Source organism: Ictalurus furcatus, chromosome 1 (genome assembly GCF_023375685.1).
Source record: "Ictalurus furcatus strain D&B chromosome 1, Billie_1.0, whole genome shotgun sequence".
NCBI lineage: Eukaryota > Metazoa > Chordata > Actinopteri > Siluriformes > Ictaluridae > Ictalurus > Ictalurus furcatus.
In genome coordinates, this window is record NC_071255.1 from 4,341,902 (window position 1) to 4,367,574 (window position 25,673).

The 25,673-nt window shown below is 38.3% G+C and overlaps 4 protein-coding genes across 4 annotated transcripts; all 4 read left to right on the top strand.

Annotated features, from left to right (window-relative positions):
- Positions 1-2,311: 2,311 nt before the first annotated feature.
- LOC128615980 (C-C chemokine receptor type 4-like) lies at positions 2,312-5,627 on the top strand. The gene is made up of 2 exons (XM_053638411.1): positions 2,312-2,339; positions 2,871-5,627. The coding sequence occupies exons 1-2, from the start codon at positions 2,312-2,314 to the stop codon at positions 3,881-3,883; spliced, it is 1,041 nt and encodes a 346-aa protein (XP_053494386.1). The 3' UTR covers positions 3,884-5,627.
- Positions 5,628-6,511: 884 nt separating this feature from the next.
- LOC128605488 (C-C chemokine receptor type 5-like) lies at positions 6,512-9,824 on the top strand. The gene is made up of 2 exons (XM_053620963.1): positions 6,512-7,998; positions 8,545-9,824. The coding sequence occupies exons 1-2, from the start codon at positions 7,953-7,955 to the stop codon at positions 9,588-9,590; spliced, it is 1,092 nt and encodes a 363-aa protein (XP_053476938.1). The 5' UTR covers positions 6,512-7,952; the 3' UTR covers positions 9,591-9,824.
- A 6,774-nt stretch (positions 9,825-16,598) lies between these two features.
- LOC128605496 (C-C chemokine receptor type 5-like) lies at positions 16,599-18,207 on the top strand. The gene has a single exon (XM_053620974.1). The coding sequence runs from the start codon at positions 16,843-16,845 to the stop codon at positions 17,929-17,931; it is 1,089 nt and encodes a 362-aa protein (XP_053476949.1). The 5' UTR covers positions 16,599-16,842; the 3' UTR covers positions 17,932-18,207.
- Positions 18,208-21,423: 3,216 nt separating this feature from the next.
- Positions 21,424-23,481, top strand: LOC128605477 (C-C chemokine receptor type 5-like). The gene is made up of 2 exons (XM_053620936.1): positions 21,424-21,687; positions 22,312-23,481. Exons 1-2 carry the CDS (start codon positions 21,642-21,644, stop codon positions 23,361-23,363), a joined length of 1,098 nt encoding a protein of 365 aa, XP_053476911.1. The 5' UTR covers positions 21,424-21,641; the 3' UTR covers positions 23,364-23,481.
- The last annotated feature ends 2,192 nt before the right edge of the window (positions 23,482-25,673 follow it).

Consider the following 25,673-nt stretch of genomic DNA (forward strand, 5'->3'; position numbering starts at 1 on the left):
TAGTTAACACTGTGTATTAGTGCATTAGTGCTAAACCACATGCATGTGTTATACTGTACTTTAATACAGCTTGACATGAATCTGTTCCTTAACATGATAAACCACTGTATCACATTCACATACAAAGCACAATATCTCTGTAGCCCTACTAATGGAACCTGGCTTTGGGAAGATGGAATGTCACTTTGCCATCACACTGGTGGGAAAAGAGCCAGAGTTAGTGTGTTAGATGGAAAAGTATGGGCCAGATATAGTTGGCCTTACATCCTCACACATTAAGGGCTCCTGCAACAAATATTTTAATTTTTTTACTGTTACCAAGTTGATATCTTTCCTACTCTAGAGTTGTCATCCACCTCAGTGTGGGGATACACTCCAGTCCCCAGTTGGGGGTTTTCCCAGAGTACAAGACATTTGCCTCAGTGAGATTTTAACTCTTAGAAAGGAAAACTCTGAGTGGTGTTTGTACATGACTATTTCTTGGAGAAGTTGAAGCAGATGCTTGACTAAGTAATTGCTAATGACTCCATAGAGCTCCTGAGGAAAGACAAAACTCTAAAATGTGTGGTCAGGGACATTGAGTCTGAATAGACTATGTTCAAATCCTCAATCTTAGAGGTAGCTGAAAGAGGGTATGGCCAGAAGTCTGTCTGTACCTGTTATGGTAGTTACCCTGAGATGGGCTGGTGGACACCAGTAGTGAGGGAAGCTCTCAAGCTGAAGAAGGAGGTCTTCTGAACCTCTGGCAGGCATTTGGGTAGTGACCAAAAGTAGGTTCCTGATTGCTGGACTTATTTTACATGATCGGATGAGAAGCTTCTCGAGGAGTAGAGCCCGCTGCTCTGAATTGAGGGGTGGCATTTGAGCTGGTTTGGACACCTTACAAGAATGCTCCTAAGCAGCTAGAGCTTTAATCAAGCAAGTCCCACTCTACAGAAGCTCAGGATCGAAACACAGATCCTGGATCCTGGACCTGTGAGGTGGCAAGACTCGAATCCACCCATCCATCTTCTACCGCTTACTCCTTCTTCAGGGTCGCGGGGGAACCTGGAGCCAATCCCAGGGAGCATCGGGCACAAGGCGGGGTACACCCTGGACATTGTGCCAGTCCATCGCAGGGCACAATCACATATACACTCACACACCCATTCATACACTACGGACACTTTGGACACACCAATCAGCCTACCATGCATTTCTTTGGACTGGGGGAGGAAACCAGAGTACCTGGAGGAAACTCCACACACCCCAAACCGCAAACCCCACACCGCAAACCCCAGCGGGAATCGAACCCCGGACCCTGGAGGTGTGAGGCGAATGTGCTAACCACTAAGTGAGCTGATCCTTTACAACATCCTACTAACAGTAATTCTCAGAGTTAATTTTACCTTCAGGAACAGCCAGAGGGCTAAAAATCTATGTAGCATGTTTAAACACAGGATTACTGCTATACATTAAAGACCCAGGCTTGTGGAATGTTTATGTCAGTTCAGACATGTACCAATAGGTGGCACTGCAGCACAATGCGAACGATTTCCATGAGCAATAAGTGAGAAAAGATTCAAACTAACAAAGAAGTACAAAATAAATAGATAAATAAATGCAAATAAGGAAACTTGGGGAAATTATAAGCATTCGGCAATTTGCCTGGTGTCTTTTCTTTGTTCTTGTAGCTAAACATCTTTGGGTTTTTTTTTTTCCTAATGCCAAACAAATCTGTTAGTGTCATAACACTAACTTTAACCTTGCACTGTATGTTATGTTGTCCTGTGATCATTGATTCTTTATATTTTATCTCACTGTATAAATATTCAGTAATATGATGAAGTGTAGCTGAAAATATAATTATATTATACACTTATTACTTGAAAACCCTGTATATACTGTCCATGCTAAGAACATTTTTATTCTTTAAGTAAATCATTAGACTATTAGGGCTGCAGTCAGTCCTGTTTCTTTTATGCATTTATTTTTAATTGCTAATTTAATAACTGAATATGCATGGAAAGTGCTTCTCATTAAAAGTTTACAGTGGGGATTATGATATATAACACAATTGAATGTATGTGCATTCAATTAAATTTCAATTCCATTTTAGTTGTATAGTACTTTTATTAATGGCCATGATAACAAAGTAGCTTGCTGTATACGTATGTATATAAAAGATCTTAAATACAAGGTGTTAAAATGACTAATAAATACTTTCCTGTCAGAAGGAAAGCCCCACCCTAGGAAATAGCAGCTCAGCCTATACATATACGCTAGCAGCTTCCACAGCCTGCTTTCACAGTCAGTCTGGCACTGAGGAGACATGGCTACGATGTACCCCAACGTGACAAGTAGGTGGAACGTTTCCATTTTGCATCATTTAATTGTAATGGCTGTCAATAGTCATTACTCCAGTTAGCAACGTGTATCTGAAATTTCTAAAAAACAAAACACTTTCATACTGTCTAGAGCAGATTATTGAAAACAGACATTATTTATAGCTCCCAATAGATGGCGATCCAGCACAGTACCAACATTTGTGATGTAAAACCAATGACAAGTTATGTATGTATATGTGTATATAAATATGTATATGTTATGTATGTATGTTTATGTGTTTAGGGGTATATATGTGTATATACTGTGTAAAGTGACCTTGGGTGTGAGAAAGGCGCTATATAAAATAAATGTATTATTATTATTATTGTTATTATTGTTATTATTATTGTTGAGTCGTTGATAATAAAAAAGGCACACTAGCAATTGCATCTGCTTTTTTTTTAAGTGTAGCCACACAGAAAAACATGTATTAGTCTTTTTTAGTATGTATTACTGCATTTTAATTTTTGTCAAAATGAGACCATTGTTTGTTTCATAAACAGCAGATGAATACCCTGACTACGGAGGTCTAGATGACAACTTCCAGCTCTGCAACAACACCAATGTAAGTGCCTTCAACCAAGTCTTACTTCCTTCCCTCTACAGCATTGTCTTCATCGTGGGATTCATTGGAAATGGCCTGGTGCTGTGTGTCCTGGTCAAGTACCACAACAGTTCAAATGTGACAGATGTGTGCCTCTTCAACCTGGCCCTTTCAGACCTCCTCTTCCTGATCTCATTGCCTTTCTGGGCTCACTACGCTGCCATTTCTGAGTGGACCTTCGGGGGCTTCATGTGTCATGCAGTGACAGCGCTCTACATGCTGGGATTTTATGGAAGTATCTTCTTCATGATCCTCATGACCTTGGACCGCTACGCTGTCATTGTCCGTGCCCATAAATCTCTCTTCTCCAAGCACCGGTCTGTCAGAGCTAGCATAGCCCTGGCTTTGTTTATATGGGCACTTAGCTTGGGAGCTTCTCTGCCAAACATCATTTTCTCTAAAGTGAAGAATGAATCAAACGGGTGGATATGCACAGAGGAATATCCAGAAGGGACAGCATGGAAGTTATTCTCTTACATTGAACTGAACATCCTCGGCTTGATCTTTCCTCTTTCGGTGATGGTGTTCTGTTACATGCGCATCATCCCCATCTTAATGGCGATGAAGACTCAGAGGAGACACAAAGCTGTCAGGCTCATCCTGGCTTTGGTTATTATTTTCTTCCTCTTCTGGACGCCCTACAACATTGTCATCTTCCTGAAGTTCCTTCGCCAATTAGGCTACATGAGCACCTGTCAGTGGGAACAGGACCTGCACATGGCTACGCAGTGGGTGGAAACCATAGCGTTCAGTCACTGCTGCCTCAACCCCATAATCTACGCCTTTGTGGGGCAGAAATTCAGGACTTTGGTTCTCAAGATACTAAAACAGTGGTTTCCTGTTTGCTTTGGTCAGTGCACAACAATCGGCAGTGAGTTCTCAGAGAGGAAGGGCTCTATGTCCTCACACTAGTCAATGATTTCCAGCACAAACATTGTGTAGCCAAAAATTCAGCAGTTAAAACCTGGGCTAATCATTCCAGGTGTCATCACCAAAGCGCATTTCACAATTCTTCATACTTTGGTTTGATTTCACTTTTTCTGAAGAAGTTTTTTGGTTACACATTCATTATTTTACTTTTTAAGTTAATGCCATTTTCATAGGTTGTGCGTAATTTAAAATGTTTATGCTTGTAACAGAGCATGCAGCAATCAAAAGGTGTCATAAGCCCATTAAAATGTATATATATATATATTCTATTCTTATAATACGCAATCACATGACGTTTACATTTCAATTAAATCTCATTAAGATGTAAATGTTTGCGTGTTATATATGTGTCATACTCTACGTACGTCATTATGTATACGGAGCCCGTTTATTTTGTTTTATTTTATTTTGAAAGATGTTCCTAGAGGTTTGATATTTCACCCCACTGAACACATGAGCAATGATGGGACGCTAATAATAGACCTGTCGTTATTCTGATTAATCATTTCAAAAGTTTTGAAAAAAACCTGTTTGCACCTTCAATACCAAGAAAAATTGTGTAATGTCACATTCTGAGTCATGATGGGATGAAAAAAGTTCCCCCAGCGCATTTAATATATAACAAAATGTACTTAATTAAAAGCGACATAAGAAAACAATTAATGATAGGGTGGTGTGATTTGGCCTGACTCGAAACAGCATTATTTTTACCATCGCGAAGTTACATTGATGGCAGTTGGGTTAAAGGTTAAGAGTTAAGGCCCAGCAGTGAAAGTTTGATAGTAAATTTAATATAATGTAATCAGTATTATTTGTCAGTTGCAAAGACGTGAGTATGGAAGCCCTAAGCGGGCATGTATTATTATTTTTTTCTTTGGGTTTTCTCGTGATCTTGACACATCAAAAGCTGTTTCCTTACAGCGTTATTTAATCTCGCGCCTTGTGAATGGGACTGGTATTACATGCACGTTGACATCTTCGCCATCATAAATGTAATAACTGCTGCCCGGTGTAGAGACGGACTTTATCTCCACATTAAGAGAGAAGGGAGTGTGTCCCCCTTCTCAAGTGTTGGACACTAATGTGGAAGTCCTCGATCCTGCAGGCATGAGGTATTTTTGTAGGCCAACCCGGAAGTTAGCATCACCCTGGTTCCCTCGACAAAAATCCAAAAGGATTTTTCCATTGATTTTTGGATTATTGCAGAAAATAAACTCTGTGACAAACAAAAGTTTATGATTCTTACACGTTTTGTTCATTAAGATAATCTTCACAAATGAACACAACTTGAATGAATTTTGAAGCCTATACACTCGCCAGAAGCTATAAACGAAGTACACCACGGTCGCATGGCTTTAACGTCACCACCGCTACGCTTCCGACAACTCTTTCAAACTTTATTTTAAAAATAATACAATCGGAAAATGCTATAAATTGATAAATCTACAAGTTGGAAAGTTTGAGTTGAAATAGTTTGCAAGAGTGTGAGTATAAACACAACGAGGCTGTAGTAGATGAGTTTTCCTGTTCGGCGCGATGATGTTTAACGTCCCCGACAACCTCTATAGTCTCATTTAGCCACTTGTTAGCAACCGCCTTTTTCAAACCACGTAAAAGCTTAAAAAAAATCACGAGTGGTGTATTACTGATGTATTTTATGTCGTAGAATAAAATGACAAAATATCGTGAGCTTGTCTTAGTCCTAGACCTTATTTCAGGCATTTAACCAAAAACCCAGTAAAAAAAAAAAAAACATTGACTTTGGCACAATGGATGATGGAAGTACACAGAAAAATTAAGGCGAGACCACGAGAAAACATGAAAGAAACAATTAATAATGCCGCTTAGGGTTTCCGTACATGACAGCAGTTAGGAATGTGCAATTGTGAACACTTTACAGGAATAACAAAGGCTTCAAAATTGATATACATGTGAATGATATTCACCTTTTATACATTTTCACTGAATACCTCTGATCCCGAGCCACAGCTCTCAAGTTATCGTCCTGCAGAGTCTCATTTTTTTTTTTTTCCAGACTCCCACAGATGCTCCAAATATTAAGGATTTCCACCAGTTTAGTCAGATTAGTTCTGTTCACAGTAGGAAAAATATCAAACTCCACAGGGCAGTAATCTCTAGGAACCCCTGGCCTAGATTAAACGACTGAAATCAACTAATATTTCGAGCTACCAGTAGAGGGCTCTGCAGCCCATTACTGAATTTTACAGTTACTGTGAGCGGCAGGTCTGTGATAAGAGAGATCAGAGGAGAATGACCAAACTAGTCTGAGGTGACAGGAAGGCTTACAGCAACTCACATAAACCACTCTTTACAAAAACGGTGAGCAGAAAAGCATCTCAGAATGCAGTTTTATCCATCTCAAAACAAAAAACACGACTTGCACAGCCATTAATAATAATAAACAGATGCTGTGGAAGTCATCCCTTTGTTACTTTTGTGTGCATTTTGAATAGGAACTAATGTCCTATATCTTTAAATTAATCTTAGCACCCATGTTCTATATAAACTATAACAAGAGAAGAGGAAAAATGGGTTTTCAGTGTCACAAATGAATGGGCATATATTTAAAATGGCCCATAATTACCCACATACATGTACACTATTTGGGAAAAAGTTTGCGGACACCAGACCATCACATCCATATGTCTATGTTGAACGCCCCATTCCAGATTTAGTCCCTCCTTTGCAGTTACAATAAACACCACTCTTCTGGGAAGACTTTGCAGTAGATTTGGTAACATAGATGTGGAGATTTTCTTGTTTCAGCCACAAAAGCATTCGAGAGGTCAGGTACTGATGTTGGGTGAGGAAGCATGGCGTGCAGTCAGTGTTTCAATTCATCTCAAAGGTGTTCAGTGGCATCGAGGTCAGGAAACTGTGTAAACCAGTCAAGTTCTTCTACTCCTTGGCAAACCATGTCTTCATGGAGCTTGCTTTGTGCACAGGGGCATTGTTTAGCTGGAACAGGTTTGAGCCTCTTAGTTCCAGTAAAGGAACTATACAATTGTGGAAGAACCACATGTGTGTGATGGTCAGGTGTCCACATGTTTTTGGCCATATAGTGTAGCTATAAAACTAAATAAAAATCATACCATTTTTAGTGCATGATCACTATCTTCATATTGAAATATTTAGTTTGTTTCTTGTGACAAACAGCTTAATTAAACTTTTTTTCTTTCTGTCTGCTCTTTACCTGTAATTTCATTTCCTGTTCTTGGCTAACCATGAAGTACAGGGCTAACTTCTGTCACGGCTAGCTAAATGCTAGCTAGCTAACTAGTCAGTGACCATCAATGTTGGCTACGTCTTTTAGTTTACACTAAGCTATAGGGGCTAGCTAGATAGCCCGAGGCTATAATAGAATATGTTCATCTGTGGTTATGCACTCAGGTGCAGTTTTACTTGTTAGATGGTGATGTTGTGGTTAATATTCATTCATTAGTAATTAGATAATGATAACTACATGCTTATAGAGAAGACTGATCTACACTTGAAAACTTTTAAAAGGTTTTTTTTTTTTTGACAATGCAGTTGACAATGCTGTACGACAGAGCAAGAACAGTATTAGCCGGACATGAGACATCACGGCATCGTTAATATGGGGATATGGGGATGATATTGGAGTAGTAGAACATCGGTGTTAGTTACTAAGAGGTCACAAATAACACTGTCAGGACCTTAAATATTTTTGCTTGAATAAAAATGTTTGGCATCATTTCACGAGTATTTCTTTAAACATGTATTAATTAATAGAAATATATTGTATTAGTTTCTGAACTCAAGCCTGGTACAATAAAAAGTTCTTGGTATCAACCTAAAACTTCTAAACAACATCGTGGGTGCATTTTTTGGTAAGATATACTCATGTGTATGATGTGGTAAGATATACTCATATTCAGTATTTCGTCAATACAATGAAGATCCGCCTCAGGAAACTGCAGCTCAGTCTGTTATCAGATTGAATCTGTTATCAGATTGAAGTTTAATGTACATAACCTGATTTGACAGTAAGCATTTGAACTAATGAGACATGGCTATGATATGCTCCAGCAATATGACAAACTCCAACAATACATGTAAGTTTAAGTTGCCTTATTCCAATTTCATTATTGTTAAAATTTCTTCTGTAGTTGGAAATGCACTTGGTTTTGCTAAAAGTAATATCAAGTACTTTGTTTCTCTAACTTAAATGTGGGTTCGTTGAGTTATTTACTTACTTATTTATTTTTTAAAAATAAAACGGTTTGAAATAAAAACTTTTCCTGATCTGCAGTTGGATTTTTGCAGACCCTCACCATACCTGATAAAACCTGTGTTAAACTGCGTGAATGAATCAGTTGCATCCAGTTTGTTTGTTGGTAGATGGTCAAACTCTCCAGAGGAGTGATCTCCAAGAATTTAATTTAAACGGCTGGTCTTGAGTAGATTACCAGATTACCTGATATTTCTAGCTACCAATAGAGGACACTACAGGTCATTACTGAATTTTCCACAGAAACAACATTTAACCTGAGGAATTTCCTTTATGCTAAATTCTATTTTACCACAGCAACACAATTTTGACAAACTTACATATGTAGTGATGCTTGATAACAAAGGTGATTTTTTTTTTTCTTAAACAGCTGATGAATATGCCGATTACTATGGCATAGCTACTGACATGTACCAGATATGCAACAACAACAATGTAAGGGCCTTCAGCCAAGTCTTCCTTCCTACCCTCTACAGCATTGTCTTCATTGTGGGATTTATTGGCAATGGCATGGTGTTGTGTGTCCTTGTCAAGTACCACAACAGGTCAAATGTGACAGATGTGTGCCTCTTCAACCTGGCCCTTTCAGACCTCCTCTTCCTTATCTCATTGCCTTTCTGGGGCCATTATGCCGCCATCTCTGAGTGGACCTTCGGGGGCTTCATGTGTCATGCAGTGACAGCGCTCTACATGCTGGGATTCTATGGAAGTATCTTCTTCATGATCCTCATGACTGTAGACCGCTATGCCGTCATTGTCCATGCCCATAACTCTCTCTTCTCCAAGCACCGGTCTGTCAGAGCTGGCATAGCTGTGGCTTTCTTTATGTGGGCACTTAGCTTGGGAGCTTCTCTGCCAAACATCATTTTCTCCAAAGTGAAGAATGAATCAGATGGTAGTACATGCAAGGTGGAATATCCACAAGGGACAGCATGGGAGTCCTTCTCTTACATTGAGCTGAACATCCTCGGCTTGATTTTTCCTCTCTCTGTGATGGTATTCTGCTACTCGCGTATCATCCCCGTCTTAATGGCCATGAAGTCTCAGAAGAAACACAAAGCTGTCAAGCTCATCCTTCTCTTGATCATTATTTTCTTCCTCTTCTGGACGCCCTACAACATCGTCGTCTTCCTGAAGTTCCTGCACAAATTGGGCTACATGAACACCTGTCAGTGGGAGAACGACCGGCACATGGCTGTGCAGTGGGTGGAAACCATTGCGTTCAGTCACTGCTGCCTCAACCCCATAATCTATGCCTTTGTGGGGCAGAAATTCAGGAATTTAGTTCTCAAGATACTAAAACAGTGGTTTCCTGTTTGCTTTGGTCAGTGCACAACAATTGTCAGTGAGTTCTCAGAGAGAAGGAGCTCTATGTACTCACGCTCCTCAGAGATATCCACAACAAAGATTGTGTAGCCACAGGGTGCTGATGGCAACAGGGTTTTATCAGAGGAAATCAAAAAGCTGCAGATTTGCTCAGCAATGCACCGCATTACTGGTGCAACGCTTTCGATTTTCTAAAAGTATGTCATTGCGTTTATTCAATTTTGCTTCTTTTTTTTCAGTTGGTGAAGGGATTCTGTTTTGGTCATGTGAAATTGTTTTACTATACGTTTATTGTTAGTTATGCACAGCTTATGCGTATGTTTAGAATTGAAGCTCAATTTAAAACTATAACTGCATGGTCTGCATACAGCATAACAGGTATTACATACAATGTCTTTACTGAGCAGCTGAATTATGTTGAAAATGTAAATAAACATTAAGTGTTTACCCAATGCTCCTATTGTATTAGTAATTTACTAACCCAAGTATCTGTTCTGTTTAATAAATTGACATGCTTACAGTTCATGCATTCTCACAAGACTTTTAGGAACTTAACCCTTTTAAGAACTTTCAGAAAGCAAGAGAAGTCTCTGTGTGGGAGAGTAATGTGAGAAAAGTGATAGAGAAATGGTGTGCATTTGAGGCAACAACACAAAGGCTCTGAATGACTTAAACCTTGGCCAAAACAAAGCTGCCACAGTTGGGACCATGAGAAAGCTGCTTAAGCCTCAAATGCTCAGATGTATCCTGTCTCAGTAGAAAGTCCTTGGATTAAAAAAAAAAAAAACCCATTAGCCAATGTATATGCAACACTGTCCTATTTCTTACATTTAAAACATTAATATCATAACATTATTCATACAATTTAAATTACAATGTAAATGCATTCGTGCCACTAAATGCCACTTCAGATGCAGCTTCTGTGCCTCTTCTGCAGTGCAAAGGTGGATTTTGTTGATACTGATTTCATTTAATTGGTAAGAGCCCTATAGTGTTTTATTGTTCTAAATGAGTTTATTGATTAAATGTAAAAATTTGACATGAAAGATGACATCCATTTAATAAGGTTACAAAAATTGCCATTTTACATTATAAATGTAAAAAAAATGCCCTTGGAAATAAATTTAAGTGGGAAAACATCACCCCTTAATGGAAAAGTTAATTTTTTCCACTGCAATAATAATAATAATAATAATAATAATAATAATAATAACGAGAGGTCCCCCTGCCACAGGGGTACGTAGGGCCCTTACATGGCTGTTTAAGCCTTAGGGAATTGATTTCCTTGAGATACAACACTAAACCAGATACAAAAGTCTTTTTGGACAGGACAGAGTTGAAAACTTATTGGAAAATGCACAAATTTCAAAATGGCCGACTTCCTGTTGGGCGGATTCACTCAATCCAATGTTAAAATTTTCTGAAATGATGACAGTTATGCTCATGTCAAATTTAATGAATGTGAATGCAACTGTGTCCTGTCCACAAAGACCTTTGTATCTGGTTTAATGTTGTGTGTCAAGGAACTCAATTACCTGTCATTCCACTTTCTTTTGAGATATCCACTATTCCTTCTCAATTTATTATCATATATGTCGGGAGGTTAAATCCACCAAATTTCAAGAGAATCCAATTAACTTTGTAGATGCAGTACGAAAGAGTTTGTAAAAATTAGTTGGAAAATGCACAAATTTCAAAATGGCCGACTTCCTGTTGGGTGGAGCTAATACAAGCCAATTAGTAATATGTCCGACATGGTGAGGACAATGTCCCTACAAAATTTCATGAATATTCAATGAACTTTGTGGCAACTGTAGTGATAAAATAATTCAAAAATGTTAGGGGGCACTATGGAGTGCACTGACCATACCTAAGTTAAATGACCAAATAAATGTGTCATTTTGCCATACTTTAATAAGTGTGCCAGCTTTCGAGCATTCCAAAGGTGTCAAATGTGCATTTAAAAACGTACGGGGCACTATGGAGCCGATGAGGCACAGCTATGATAAAATGCAACATCACATCAATTAATGTCATAAGACAATTGCATTTATAAAGTTTCATGGATTTTCAGCCATCTTAAGTCTCTCAAAACTCCGCGGGAAACTTTGAAAATCCAACATTTCATCCAACATGGCCGACTTCCTGTTGGGAGTCAGATACAACCATGTGAACTTTGTCTCACTTGATGAGAGCAATGACTATGGTAAATCTCGTGCACATCAGAGCAACTTCATCTCGACCACTGCCTGCATTCGGGGGTGCTACGGAGCTCCGCGACCATGCCCATGCCCTATGTAACTATTACATTTTCACCAGGTTTGACGCCTGTGTCGAATTTTGTTACTTTTCACATGACGTGAATGCCTTAAAATCACATGAATGCATGAAAAAAATAAAATAAATAAAATAATAAACATGCAGAAAACACTAGGGCCCTGCACCTCCGGTGCATGAGCCCTCCAGTTTGCACCGGAGGCACGGCATTTTCGGTGCTTGGGCCCTAATAATAATAATAATAATAATAATAATAATAGTAATAATAATGGTAACAATAATAATAATAATAATAATATGTATTTTTATATAGTGCCTTTAAAGCAGCTTCTCAAGGCACTTTACACAATAATAAAAAAAAAAGATAAAAAAAACACAGGTAAAAACACAAACATACAAAAAAAAAAAAACAGACTCAAATACAAAATGATTAAGACCATTATGAAAAAGCTAAACTAGAAAAAATTAAATTTAAAAATGCTCAAATTCTGTGCATCTCTAATATGAACAGGGAGTGCATTCCAGAGTCTAGGAGCATAGGATGAGAAAGCCCTGTCCCCTACAGATCGCAACCGTGTTTGTGGGACAGCCTGAGCGGAGTGCAAATGATGCTTGGGAGTATATCAATTTAAAAGCGCAGACAGATACTGAGGGGCCAGACCATACAGTGCCTTATATGTGAGCATAAGGATTTTAAAATCAACTTGAAACCTGAGCCAGTGCAAGGAATTCAGTATTGGAGTGATGTGTTCATTTCTCCTGACAGCAGTCAGGATCCTAGCAGCAGACTTTTGCACACATTGCAATTTATTTAGTGTGGCTTTAGGAACCCCGAGCAAGAAGTGCACTGCAGTAATCAATACGAGAAAATACAAAAGTGTTGATAAGCCTTTCAGTCACAGGAGAAGATAACGTAAGGCAAAGTCTAGCAATATTTCTGAGATGAAAAAAGGAATTCTTGACAGTAGATTGTATGTGTGGGTCAAAAGACAAACTCGAATCAAATATGACACCTAGATTTTTTAATTTAGTTTGGAACTCCAAAGCAGAGACGTTTACCTTCAACATTAGTAAACCAGCTTTACAAAGCAGATGAGAAGAGCCAATAAGCAAAACCTCAGTCTTATCACTATTAAGACACAAAAGGTTTTGGGTCATCCATGTTTTTATCTCAGAAATACAATGCGAGGGAAAAGAAACAGCCACATTTTGACCCGGCTTAGAGTGAATATAAATCTGAGCATCATCTGCATAGAAGTGATAATGAAGCCTGAGTGATCTTTAGAGCAATCCAAGAGGAAATATATAAATACTAAAAAGTAAGGGGCCTAAAATTGATCCCTGAGGGACACCAGTGGGAACAGAGCCGATCTCAGACCTGAAACCTCTCATATAAACAAACTGGCGGCGATCAGAGAGCTAAGATCTAAACCAGGTTATAACAGTCTCAGAAACACCAGACATTTTCAAGTCGGTTGAGTAAGAGGTTGTGATTGACAGTGTCAAAAGCAGCGCTAAGATCAAGAAGGATAAAGATGGAAAGAGAACCAGAATCTGAGGCTATTAACAGATCATTCGTGACCTTAAGCAAAGCTGTCTCTGTACTGTGAAGTTTACGAAAACCAGACTGAAGGGGCTCGAAAAGATTATTAACAGTAAGGTGATTGTGAAGTTGCAAAGCCACAACACGTTCTAAATTTTTTTGCCAAAAAGGGAAGGTTTGATACAGGATGCTAATTATTTAAATTGTCCAAATCAAGATTATGCTTTTTTGGAACTGGGGTTACAGCAGCAGTTTTCAATGCTGCTGGTACAAGACCAGCGCACAGAGTCGTTAATAATGCTGAGAAGAATCGGGCAGAAAGAATTCAAACAAGATTTAAATAAGCTTGTAGTGAGGGGATCAAGCATGCAAGTGGTGGCTTTCATACGTGAAACCTCCCTAGTAAGAAACTCTGAGTCAATTTGAGAAAACATTTGTGAAAGATGTGCCGGAGATATTAGGCAAGCAGAGTGTTAAAGAGGAAACAGGTGTAGCATGAAATAGGTTATAAACATTGTCAATTTTAGAACTGAATAAATAAAGAAAAACTTATTACATAACTGATTTGAAACAGGTAAAGAGGTGCCACTTTGAGGAGTTTGTCTATAATACGGAAGAGATGCCTGGGATTGCTTTGATTATTCTCAATAATCTGAGAAAAATAAGCAGATCTTGTAGACTCAATTGCAGCTCTATATTCCTCCAGGCTGTCTTTTCCAAGCTTGAAAAAATACATTCAAGCCAGAGTCACGTCACTTGCGCTGCATTTTACGACAAGCTGCCTTCATAGAGCGCAGGGTGACATTATACCAAGGAGCAGAACGAGCAACAGTCACATTGCAGGCTTCAAGGGAGAAAAGGAGTCCAGATTAGAATCGAGAATATTATTCCCCTGTAAAATCTTATCTTCAAGAGGAGCTGATCAGAATCCATGAAGAGAGGAAATGACAGAGTCTGCAAAAACTGTTGGATTCATTGATTTCAATTTATGTAAATGAACAGTGTGTGAAGATGATGTACAAAGAACAGGCAGTTCCAGATTTAAAAAGACTACCAAATGGTCAGAAAGACCAATATCAACAGAAGACAGCTGAGACACTAATTAATCATTTGCAATCACAAGGTCTAGAGTATGAACTTTGCTGTGTGTTGGGCCACTAATAAACTGTAAGATTAAAACAATCCAGTAAAAATAAAAAGTCCTTTGTCATCACACAGTCATTTTGGTCAATGTGTGTATTAAAACCCTCCCAAAATAAAGATTCTCTTGAATTTAAAACACAATAAATCAGCAAACTCAGACAAAAAAGCTTCATTTGGCTTTGGCGGTCGATAGACGGTAGCGATGACAGTTGCTTTGGAGGCAGAGAGACTCAACACAAAGTGTTCAAATGATGGAAACTGTAATACACACACAGTGATGATGCCAAGTTGCAATTTGTGTACTACAATGTTTCCTCCACTTCTGCCGTGAGTTGTGGGAGATCAAACAGCCCATAGCCCTTTGGAGTATTCTGGCTAAAGAGAAGTCCATCATTTTGTTTATGCCACGTTTCCGATAAGAACAGTGAATCCAGTTTCCTATCTGAGATGATGTCCGATAAAAGCAGAACCTTGTTGTTTACTGAACGAGCAGTGAATAACACAGCAATCACTAGGCTCTGGGACACCACAGAAAGCAACTCCGAATGAACAAGCGAAGATAATTACTGAGGACCGCACCAGTTTGAGACACTCGTTTAATCTGCCTCATAAGAACACTGATCTTAGAAGAAGAAGAAGAAGAAGAAGAAGAAGAAAGGCTATAACTGTGTCCAAGACTCCGATGTATATACCGCTTTTGTCTCAACAGGTTGACAGTGCTGCGCAACATTGATTATGCTCATTTACCGATTCCCGCATAATACCAACAAAGCACAGGTTATGAAATCAGAAAGAAAGGGAGCTACACCAGGCGACTTAGGGTAGCAGCTCTCTTCTATCCTGGATCAGGCCATCTAGCAGTAAGGAGGACGAGGGAGATGTATTGCCACCTGATACAGAACCCATCACAGATGAAGACGAAAGCTCAGAGTCTAGAGCAGAGTCATGTTCAGGGACAGCTACAGAAACAGTGCTCTCTAACACAAGATCAAGATTATGTTGAGATACAGGCAGGATTCTCTATAGCACATGAAGTGTATGAGCAAAAACCAGCTGTTAATGAAGGACAGGAAGTAATTGCAAACGTAACTACTACACAACAAAATGTGTTCAACTGTAATAGCTCACATGCATTTACAATTATAGTTACACAATGAATAATTTGGTAACATACATTCAAACAAATTATGTTTCACACAAGTCAAACTAATTTGTTCTTAATCAGTAGGAAAACTGAATAACTTACACAACTATCTAACTAATAACTAAAGAAGCTCACTATTTGAGTCAATATTAGGTGTTAGTTACTAAGAGGTCACAAATAACACTGTCAAGACCTTAAATATTTTTTGCTTGAATAAAAATGTTTGGCTTCATTTCTTGAGTATTTCTTTAAACATGTATCAACTTAGAAATATACTGTATTAGTTTCTGAACTCAAGCCTGGTACAATAAAAAGTTCTTGGTATCAACCTAAAACTTCTAAACAACATCGTGGGTGCATTTTTTGCATTATGTATCCTAGAAATCTAGAATATTTTAACCATTAAACAATATTCTGATGAAAAAGATACATTTTGTTTAGTTATTGCATGCATGTGGAAAGATTGGGTGAGGCGCATTAACTCATATTCAGTATTTCATCAATACAACAAAGATCCGCCTCAGGAAATTGCAGCTCAATATGTTATCAGATTGAAGGCTAATATACGTACAGTAGCCTTATTTGACAGTCAGCATTTGAACTAATGAGACATGGCTATGACATACTCCAATAATACGACGTACTCCACCAGTACACGTAAGTTTAAGTTACCTTATCCCGTTTGCATCGTTGTTAAAGCTAGCATTAACTTGAAGGTCATTATTGCAGTTTGTAAATTGTTTCTAAAATTTCTTCTGTAGTTGAAAATATATTTGGTTTTGCTAAAAGTAATATCGGGTACTTTGTTTCTCAAATGTAAATGTGGGTTTGTTTATTTATTTATTTATTTTTAAATAAAACGGTTTAAAATAAAAACTTCCTGATCTGCAGTTGGATTTTTTCAGACCCTCACCATACCTGATAAAACCTGTGTTAAACTGCACGAATGAATCAGTTGCATCCAGTTTGTTGGTTTGACCATGTGGTCCAACTCTCCAGAGTGGTGATCTTCAAGAATTTAATTGAGAACTGCTGGTCTAGAGTAGATTATCAGAACAGCCAGTATCTCTAGCTACCAATAGAGGACACTGCAGCATATTACTGAATTTTCCCCAGAAACAACATTTAACCTGAGGAATTTCCTTTGAGCTAAATTCCAATTTACCACAGCAAGACAATTTTGACAAACTTACAGATGCAGCCTTGCCGCTCTGTTGAGTATACACTGTGTAGTCATGCATGATAACAAAGGCAATGTTTTTTTTTCTTCAACAGCTGAAGACTACTCTGACTATAATCAAATCCAAAATGGAGACAACTTCCAGCTCTGCAACAACAACAATATAATGACCTTCAGCCAAGTCATCCTTCCTTACCTCTACAGCATTGTCTTCATTGTGGGATTTATTGGCAATGGCCTGGTGTTGTGTGTCCTTGTCAAGTACCACAACAGGTCAAATGTGACAGATGTGTGTCTCTTCAACCTGGCCCTTTCAGACCTCCTCTTCCTGATCTCATTGCCTTTCTGGGCTCACTATGCCGCCATCTCTGAGTGGGCTTTCGGAGGCTTCATGTGTCATGCAGTGACAGCGCTCTACATGCTGGGATTCTATGGAAGTATCTTCTTCATGATCCTCATGACTGTAGACCGCTATGCCGTCATTGTCCATGCCCATAACTCTCTCTTCTCCAAGCACCGGTCTGTCAGAGCTGGCATAGCTGTGGCTTTCTTTATGTGGGCACTTAGCTTGGGAGCTTCTCTGCCAACCATCATTTTCTCCAAAGTGAAGAATGAATCAGATGGTAGTACATGCAAGGTGGAATATCCACAAGGGACAGCATGGGAGTCCTTCTCTTACATTGAGCTGAACATCGTCAGCTTGATTTTTCCTCTCTTGGTGATGGTGTTTTGCTACTCGCGTATCATGCCAGTCTTAATGGCCATGAAGTCTCAGAAGAAACACAAAGCTGTCAAGCTCATCCTTGTCTTGATCATTATTTTCTTCCTCTTCTGGACGCCCTACAACATCGTCATCTTCCTGAAGCTCCTGCAACACTTGGGCTACATGAGCACCTGTCAGTGGGAACAGGACCTGCACATGGCTATGCAGTGGGTGGAAACCATAGCGTTCAGTCACTGCTGCCTCAACCCCATAATCTACGCCTTTCTGGGGCAGAAATTCAGAAATTTAGTTCTCAAGATTCTGAAAGAGTGGTTTCCTGTTTGCTTTGGTCAGTGCACAACAATTGTCAGTGAGTTCTCAGACAGAAGGAGCTCTATGTACTCACGCTCCTCAGAGATATCCACGACAAAGATTATGTAGTCACAGGGTGCTGATGGCAATGGGGTTTAATCAGAGATAAAGCCAAAAGCTGCAGATTTGCTAACGCTTTCGAATTTTCTAAAAGTATGTCATTGCGTTTATTCAATTTTGCTTCTTTTGGGATTCTGTTTTGGTCACATAAAATTGTATTACTATACGTTTATTGTTAGTTATGCACAGCTTATGCGTATGTTTAGAATTGCAGCTCAATTTAAAACTATTACTGCATGGTCTGCATACAGCATAACAGGTATTACATACAATGTCTTTACTGAGCAGCTGAATTATGTTGAAAATGTAAATAAACATTATGCTTTTTACCCAATGCTCCTATTGTATTAGTAATTTACTAACCCAAGTATCTGTTCTGTTTAATAAATTGACTTGCTTACAGTTCATGCATTCTCACAAGACTTTTATGAACTTAACCCTTTTAAGAACTTTCAGAAAGCAAGAGAAGTCTCTGTGTGGGAGAGTAATGTGAGAAAAGTGGTAGAGAAACGGTGTGCATCTGAGGCAACAACACAAAGGCTCTGAATGACTTAAACCTTGGCCAAAACAAAGCTGCCACAATTGGGTCCATGAGAAAGCTCCCCAAGCCTCAAATGCTCAGATGTATCCTGTCTCAGTAGTAAGTCCTTGGATAAAAAAACCCCATTAGCCAATGTATATGCAACACTGCCCTACTTCTTACAACCAGGTTAATGTCACCCCACATAAATAGGTTTCCAACCTTAATACTAATTAAAGTCATCTCACTGAATTATTTGTTCTGTACCAAATTAGAACAACTCTGGTGTCGCTACTAAAGACCAGTTATGCCAAAGGACTTTCTATCATTTAATTTACTTTAATTTAATAACATTTCATATTTCTATATTCAAACTTTTTTTTTTTTACATTTAAAACATTAATCTCATAACATTATTCATGCAGTTTAAATTACAATGTAAATGCATTCGTGCCACTAAATGCCACTTCAGATGCAGCTTCTGTGCCACTTCTGCAGTGCAAAGGTGGATTTTGTTGATACTGATTTCATTTGATTGGTAAGAGCCCTATAGTGTCTTATTGTTCTAAATGAGTTATTGATTAAATGTAAAAATTTGACACGAAAGATGACATCCATTTAATAAGGTTAGAAAAATTGCCCTTTTACATTATAAATGTAAAAAAAATGCCCTTGGAAATAAATTTAAGTGGGAAAACATCACCCCTTAATGGAAAAGTTAATTTTTTTCCACTGCAATATAATAATAATAATAATAATAATAATAATAATAATAATAATAATAATAATAACGAGAGGTCCCCCTGCCACAGGGGTACGTAGGGCCCTTACATGGCTGTTTAAGCCTTAGGGAATTGATTTCCTTGAGATACAACACTAAACCAGATACAAAAGTCTTTGTGGATAGGACAAAATTGAAAATTTGTTGGAAAATGCACAAATTTCAAAATGTCTGACTTCCTGTTGGGTGGATTCACTTAAACCAATGTTAAAATTTTCTGAAATGATGACAGTTATGCTCATGCCAAATTTAATAAATGTGAATACAACTGTGTCCTGTCCACAAAGACCTTTGTATCTGGTTTAGTGTTGTGTGTCAAGGAACTCAATTACCTGTCATTCCAGTTTCTTTCAAGATATCCACTATTCCTTCTCAATTTATTATCATACATGTCGGGAGGTTAAATCCACCAAATTTCAAGCGAATCCAATTAACTTTGTAGATGCAGTACGAAAGAGTTTGTAAAAATTAGTTGGAAAATGCACAAATTTCAAAATGGCCGACTTCCTGTTGGGCGGAGCTAATACAAGCCAATTAGTAATATGTCCAACATGGTGAGGACAATGTCCCTACAAAATTTCATGAATATTCAATGAACTTTGTGGCAACTGTAGTGATAAACTAATTCAAAAATGTTAGGGGGCACTATGGAGTACACTGGCCATACCTAAGTTAAATGACCAAATAAATGTGTCATTTTGCCATACTTTAATAAGTGTGCCAAATATCCTGAGCTTTTGAGCATTCCAAAGGTGTCAAATGTGCATTTAAAACGTACGGGGCCCTATGGAGCCGATGAGGCACAACTATGATAAAATGCAACATCACATCAATTAATGTCGTAAGACAAATGCATATATAAAGTTTCATGGATTTTCAGCCATCTTAAGTCTCTCAAAACTCTGCGGGAAACTTTGAAAATCCAACAATTCATCCAACATAGCCGACTTCCTGTTGGGCGGAGTCAGATACAACCATGTGAACTTTGTCTCACTTGATGAGATCAATGACTATGGTAAATCTCGTGCACATCAGAGCAACTTCATCCTGACCATTGCCTGCATTCGGGGGCGCTATGGAGCTCCGCGACCATGCCCATGCCCTATGTAACTATTAAATTTTCACCAGGTTTGACGCCTGTGTCGAATTTCGTTACTTTTCACGTGACGCGAACGCCTTAAAATCACATGAAAGCATGAAAAAACTTAAATAAATAAAATAAATTACTGAGGACTGCACCAGTTTGAGACACTCATTTAATCTGCCTCGTAAGAACACTGATGTTAGAAGAAGAAGAAGAAGAAGAAGAAGAAGAAAGGCTATAACTGTGTCCAAGACTCCGATGTATATACCGCCTTTGTCTCAACAGGTTGACAGTGCTGCACAACATTGATTATGCTCATTTACCGATTCCCACATAATACAAACAAAGCACAGGTTATGAAATCAGAAAGAAAGGGAGCTACACCAGGCAGCCCAGGGTAGCAGCTCTCTTCTATCCTGGATCAGGCCATCTAGCAGTAAGGAGGATGAGAGAGATGTATTGCCACCTGATACAGAACCCATCACAGATGAAGAAGAAAGTTCAGAGTCTAGAGCAGAGTCATGTTCAGGGACAGCTACAGAAACAGTGCTCTCTAACACAAGATCAAGATTATGTTGAGATACAGGCAGGATTCTCTATAGCACATGAAGTGTATGAGCAAGAACCAGCTGTTAATGAAGGACAGGAAGTAATTGCAAACGTAACTACTACACAACAAAATGTGTTCAATTGTAATAGCTCACATGCATTTACAATTATAGTTACACAATGAATAATTTGGTAACATACATTCAAAGAAATTGTTTCACACAAGTCAAACTAATTTGTTCTTAATCAGTAGGAAAACTGAATAACTTACACAACTATCTAACTAATAACTAAAGAAGCTCACTATTTGAGTCAATATTAGGTGTTAGTTACTAAGAGGTCACAAATAACACTGTCAAGACCTTAAATATTTTTTGCTTGAATAAAAATATTTGGCTTCATTTCTTGAGTATTTCTTTAAACATGTATCAACTTAGAAATATACTGTATTAGTTTCTGAACTCAAGCCTGGCACAATAAAAAGTTATCAAAGGTATCAACCTAAGATGTCTAAACTACAATGTGGGTGCATTTTTTGTATCCTAGAAATCTAGAATATTTTAACCATTAAACAATATTCTGATAAAAAAAAAAAACAAGATACATTTTGTTTAGTTATTGCATGCATGTGGAAAGATTGGGTGAGGCGCATTAACTCATATTCCGTATTTCATCAATACAACGAAGATCCGCCTCAGGAAATTGCAACTCAATATGTTATCAGATTGAAGGCTAATATACGTACAGTAGCCTTATTTGACAGTCAGCATTTGAACTAATGAGACATGGCTATGACATACTCCAATAATACGACGTACTCCAACAGTACACGTAAGTTTAAGGTGCCTTATCCAGTTTGCATCATTGTTAAAGTTAGCATTAACTTGAAGGTCATTATTGCAGTTTGTAAATTGTTTCTAAAATTTCTTCTGTAGTTGAAAATATATTTGGTTTTGCTAAAAGAAATATCAGGTACTTTGTTTCTCAAATGTAAATGTGGGTTTGTTTGTTTATTTATTTATTTTTAAATAAAACGGTTTAAAATAAAAACTTTTCCTGATCTGCAGTTGGAACTTTTCCTGATCTGCAGACCCTCACCATACCTGATAAAACCTGTGTTAAACTGCATGAATTAATCAGTTGCATCCTGTTTGTTGGTAGATGGTCAAACTCTCCAGAGTGGTGATCTTCAAGAATTTAATTGAGAACTGCTGGTCTAGAGTAGATTATCAGAACAACCAGTATCTTTAGCTACCAATAGAGGACACTACAGCATATTACTGAATTTTTCCCAGAAACATCATTTAACCTGAGGAATTTCCTTTGGGCTAAATTCCAATTTACCACAGCAACACAATTTTGACAAACTTACAGATGCAGCCTTGCCGTTCTGTTGAGTATACATTGAGTAGTGATGCATGATAACAAAGGCAATGTTTTTTTTTAATTAAACAGCTGAAGACTACTCTGAATATAATCTAATCCAAGATTCAGATTCCCGATTCCAGCTCTGCAACAACAACAATGTAATGGCCTTCAGCCAAGTCATCCTTCCTTACCTCTACAGCATTGTCTTCATTGTGGGATTTATTGGCAATGGCCTGGTGTTGTGTGTCCTTGTCAAGTACCACAACAGGTCAAATGTGACAGATGTGTGTCTCTTCAACCTGGCCCTTTCAGACCTCCTCTTCCTGATCTCATTGCCTTTCTGGGCTCACTATGCTGCCATCTTTGAGTGGACTTTCGGGAGGTTCATGTGTCGTGCAGTGACAGCGCTCTACATGCTGGGATTCTATGGAAGTATCTTCTTCATGATCCTCATGACTGTAGACCGCTATGCCGTCATTGTCCATGCCCATAACTCTCTCTTCTCCAAGCACCGGTCTGTCAGAGCTGGCATAGCTGTGGCTTTCTTTATGTGGGCACTTAGCTTGGGAGCTTCTCTGCCAACCATCATTTTCTCTAAAGTGAAGAATGAATCAGATGGTAGTACATGCAAGGTGGAATATCCACAAGGGACAGCATGGGAGTCCTTCTCTTACATTGAGCTGAACATCGTCAGCTTGATTTTTCCTCTCTTGGTGATGGTGTTGTGCTACTCGCGTATCATCCCCGTCTTAATGGCCATGAAGTCTCAGAAGAAACACAAAGCTGTCAAGCTCATCCTTGTCTTGATAATTATTTTCTTCCTCTTCTGGACGCCCTATAACATCGTCATCTTCCTGAAGTTCCTGCACAAATTGGGCTACATGAACACCTGTCAGTGGGAACAGGACCTGCACATGGCTATGCAGTGGGTGGAAACCATAGCGTTCAGTCACTGCTGCCTCAACCCCATAATCTACGCCTTTGTGGGGCAGAAATTCAGAAATTTAGTTCTCAAGATTCTGAAAGAGTGGTTTCCTGTTTGCTTTGGTCAGTGCACAACAATCGTCAGTGAGTTCTCAGACAGAAGGAGCTCTATTTACTCACGCTCCTCAGAGATATCCACGACAAAGATTATGTAGTCACAGGGTGCTGATGGCAATGGGGTTTAATCAGAGATAAAGCCAAAAGCTGCAGATTTGCTCAGCAATGCACAGCATTACTGGTGCAACACTTTCGAATTTTCTAAAAGTATGTCATTGCGTTTATTCAATTTTGCTTCTTTTGGGATTCTGTTTTGGTCACATAAAATTGTTTTACTATATGTTTATTGTTAGTTATGCACAGCTTATGCATATGTTTAGAATTGCAGCTCAGTTTAAAACTATTACTGCATGGTCTGCATACAGCATAAAAGGTATTACATACAATGTCTTTACTGAGCAGCTGAATTATGTTGAAAATGTAAATAAACATTAAGTGTTTACCCAATGCTCCTATTGTATTAATAATTCACTAATCCAAGTATCTGTTCTGTTTAATAAATTGACTTGCTTATAGTTCATGCATTCTCACAAGACTTTTAGGAACTTAATCCTTTTAAGAACTTTCAGAAAGCAAGATAAGTCTCTGTGTGGGAGAGTAATGTGAGAAAAGTGGTAGAGAAGTGGTGTGCATTTAAGACAACAACACAAAGGCTCTGAATGACTTAAACCTTGGCCAAAACAAAGCTGCCACAGTTGGGACCATGAGAAAACTGCTTAAGCCTCAAATGCTCAGATGTATCCTGTCTCAGTAGAAAGTCCTTGGATTAAAAAAAAATCCCATTAGCCAATGTATATGCAACACTGTCCTATTTCTTACAACCAGGTTAATGTCACCCCACATAACAAATAGGTTTGCAACCTTAATACTAATTAAAGTCATCTCACTGAATTATTTGTTCTGTACCAAATTAGAACAAACAACTATGGTGTCGCATGTTCAGTGACAGCTACAGAAACAATGCTCTCTAACACTTTAGATCAAGATGATGGTCAGATAGAGGCAGGATCCTCTATAGCACATGAAGTGTATGAGCAAGAACCAGCTGTTAATGAAGGAGAGGAAGTTATTGCAAACATAGCTACTATGCAGTATCCTACAGAGCATTTCACTTCAGGTGCAATGAGAGCTACATTTCGATGTGCTGGTGTGTAGGCATAGCACATCCTGTCAACCAGATACGGTATATCCCAGAAATGATGAGGGATCGTTCTCTGGAAATATATGGCTTGAGCACCCTCGGAAAAAAAATCAGACAACATTCAGTCACAGAGTTCCACACGACAAGCATGGTGAGATTACGATATAATTATATATATTATATATAATATATATAATAGAGAAATCGTGACCAGGTTAATATACAGCATGGCAGGGATAAGCATTCCCAGGTGACGATCAGAGCAACACCAGTAACAACCGTAGAAGCTTCCTTGAACTTGTGAGTGTATTTTACCATACTGTATTTGTGCTGAAGTTGCATATAGAAAATGTTGCCAGATTGAAAGTCACCAAGACAAGGCCCCAGGTGTCAATTCTGTCTAATAGAAGCCAAAATGACATAATTACATCAGGACGGAGCTACAACGTGAAATAAAAGAGGCTGAAATGTACGCCATCTTTTTGGATGAAACATCTGATGTTTTGCACCAAGAACAAGTGTCAAGTTTCAGTGCAAGATCTTTGAGGTGTTCATCGAGGTGTATAATATTGATACAACTACAGGCCAGGACCTGGAAAGTGCTGGAAAACGTCTCTCTGACCTTGTCCTGCTTGCCGTAGAGAAAGACATCCAGATAAACCATAGCGAGGTCATCAGTATCTTCCAAGACAAGGCACTGAGGAGGATTCTCCTGCTCCCTTCACTTCAGTACACCTTCACGCACTTAACCTAATTGTTCCAGCTGAACATAGGCCTACATTGTATTTTCGATGGTAGATTGGTTGGTTTAATATTTTATTTATTCAAAGAACAAGCTTTTTCATTGTTGTGTCAAGATTTGTTGATTTTGAATGAATATTTATTTTATAGACTACTAAAGCATGCACATTGTGGCATTGTTTTGTTTTGTTGTTGCCTGTTCTTGTGATAGTCTATATGTAGAAATAATGAATGCTAAAGACCATTGAGAATTGAGAATTTTCTAGAAATCTGTTGAGTATTGAACTTCTGCATGAATGTATGGGTATTAAAATAAATAAATAAATAAATATGTAAGCAATTAAAAGATGTTCTATATTATGTAATTTTTTTTTTTTTTTTTTTTTTTTTTTTTTTTTTTTTTAAATAAAGAATTAGGAGAGGGGTGCACGACCCTGCCAAAGACTTCTCTAAAGTATTTTTTGTCTGAAATTTCTGCACGCTCCTGGCTTAAACAACATTAAAAATCGACCCTAGTCTAAATATA

Coding starts and splice junctions, on each gene's coding strand:
- LOC128615980 (XM_053638411.1), top strand. CDS start 2,312: ATGGCTACGATGTACCCCAACGTGACAA. Junction 2,340..2,870: donor GATGTACCCCAACGTGACAA/GTAGGTGGAACG, acceptor TTTCATAAACAG/CAGATGAATACCCTGACTAC.
- LOC128605496 (XM_053620974.1), top strand. CDS start 16,843: ATGCATGATAACAAAGGCAATGTTTTTTTTTCTTCAACAGCTGAAGAC.
- LOC128605477 (XM_053620936.1), top strand. CDS start 21,642: ATGGCTATGACATACTCCAATAATACGACGTACTCCAACAGTACAC. Junction 21,688..22,311: donor GACGTACTCCAACAGTACAC/GTAAGTTTAAGG, acceptor TTAATTAAACAG/CTGAAGACTACTCTGAATAT.
- LOC128605488 (XM_053620963.1), top strand. CDS start 7,953: ATGGCTATGATATGCTCCAGCAATATGACAAACTCCAACAATACAT. Junction 7,999..8,544: donor GACAAACTCCAACAATACAT/GTAAGTTTAAGT, acceptor TTTCTTAAACAG/CTGATGAATATGCCGATTAC.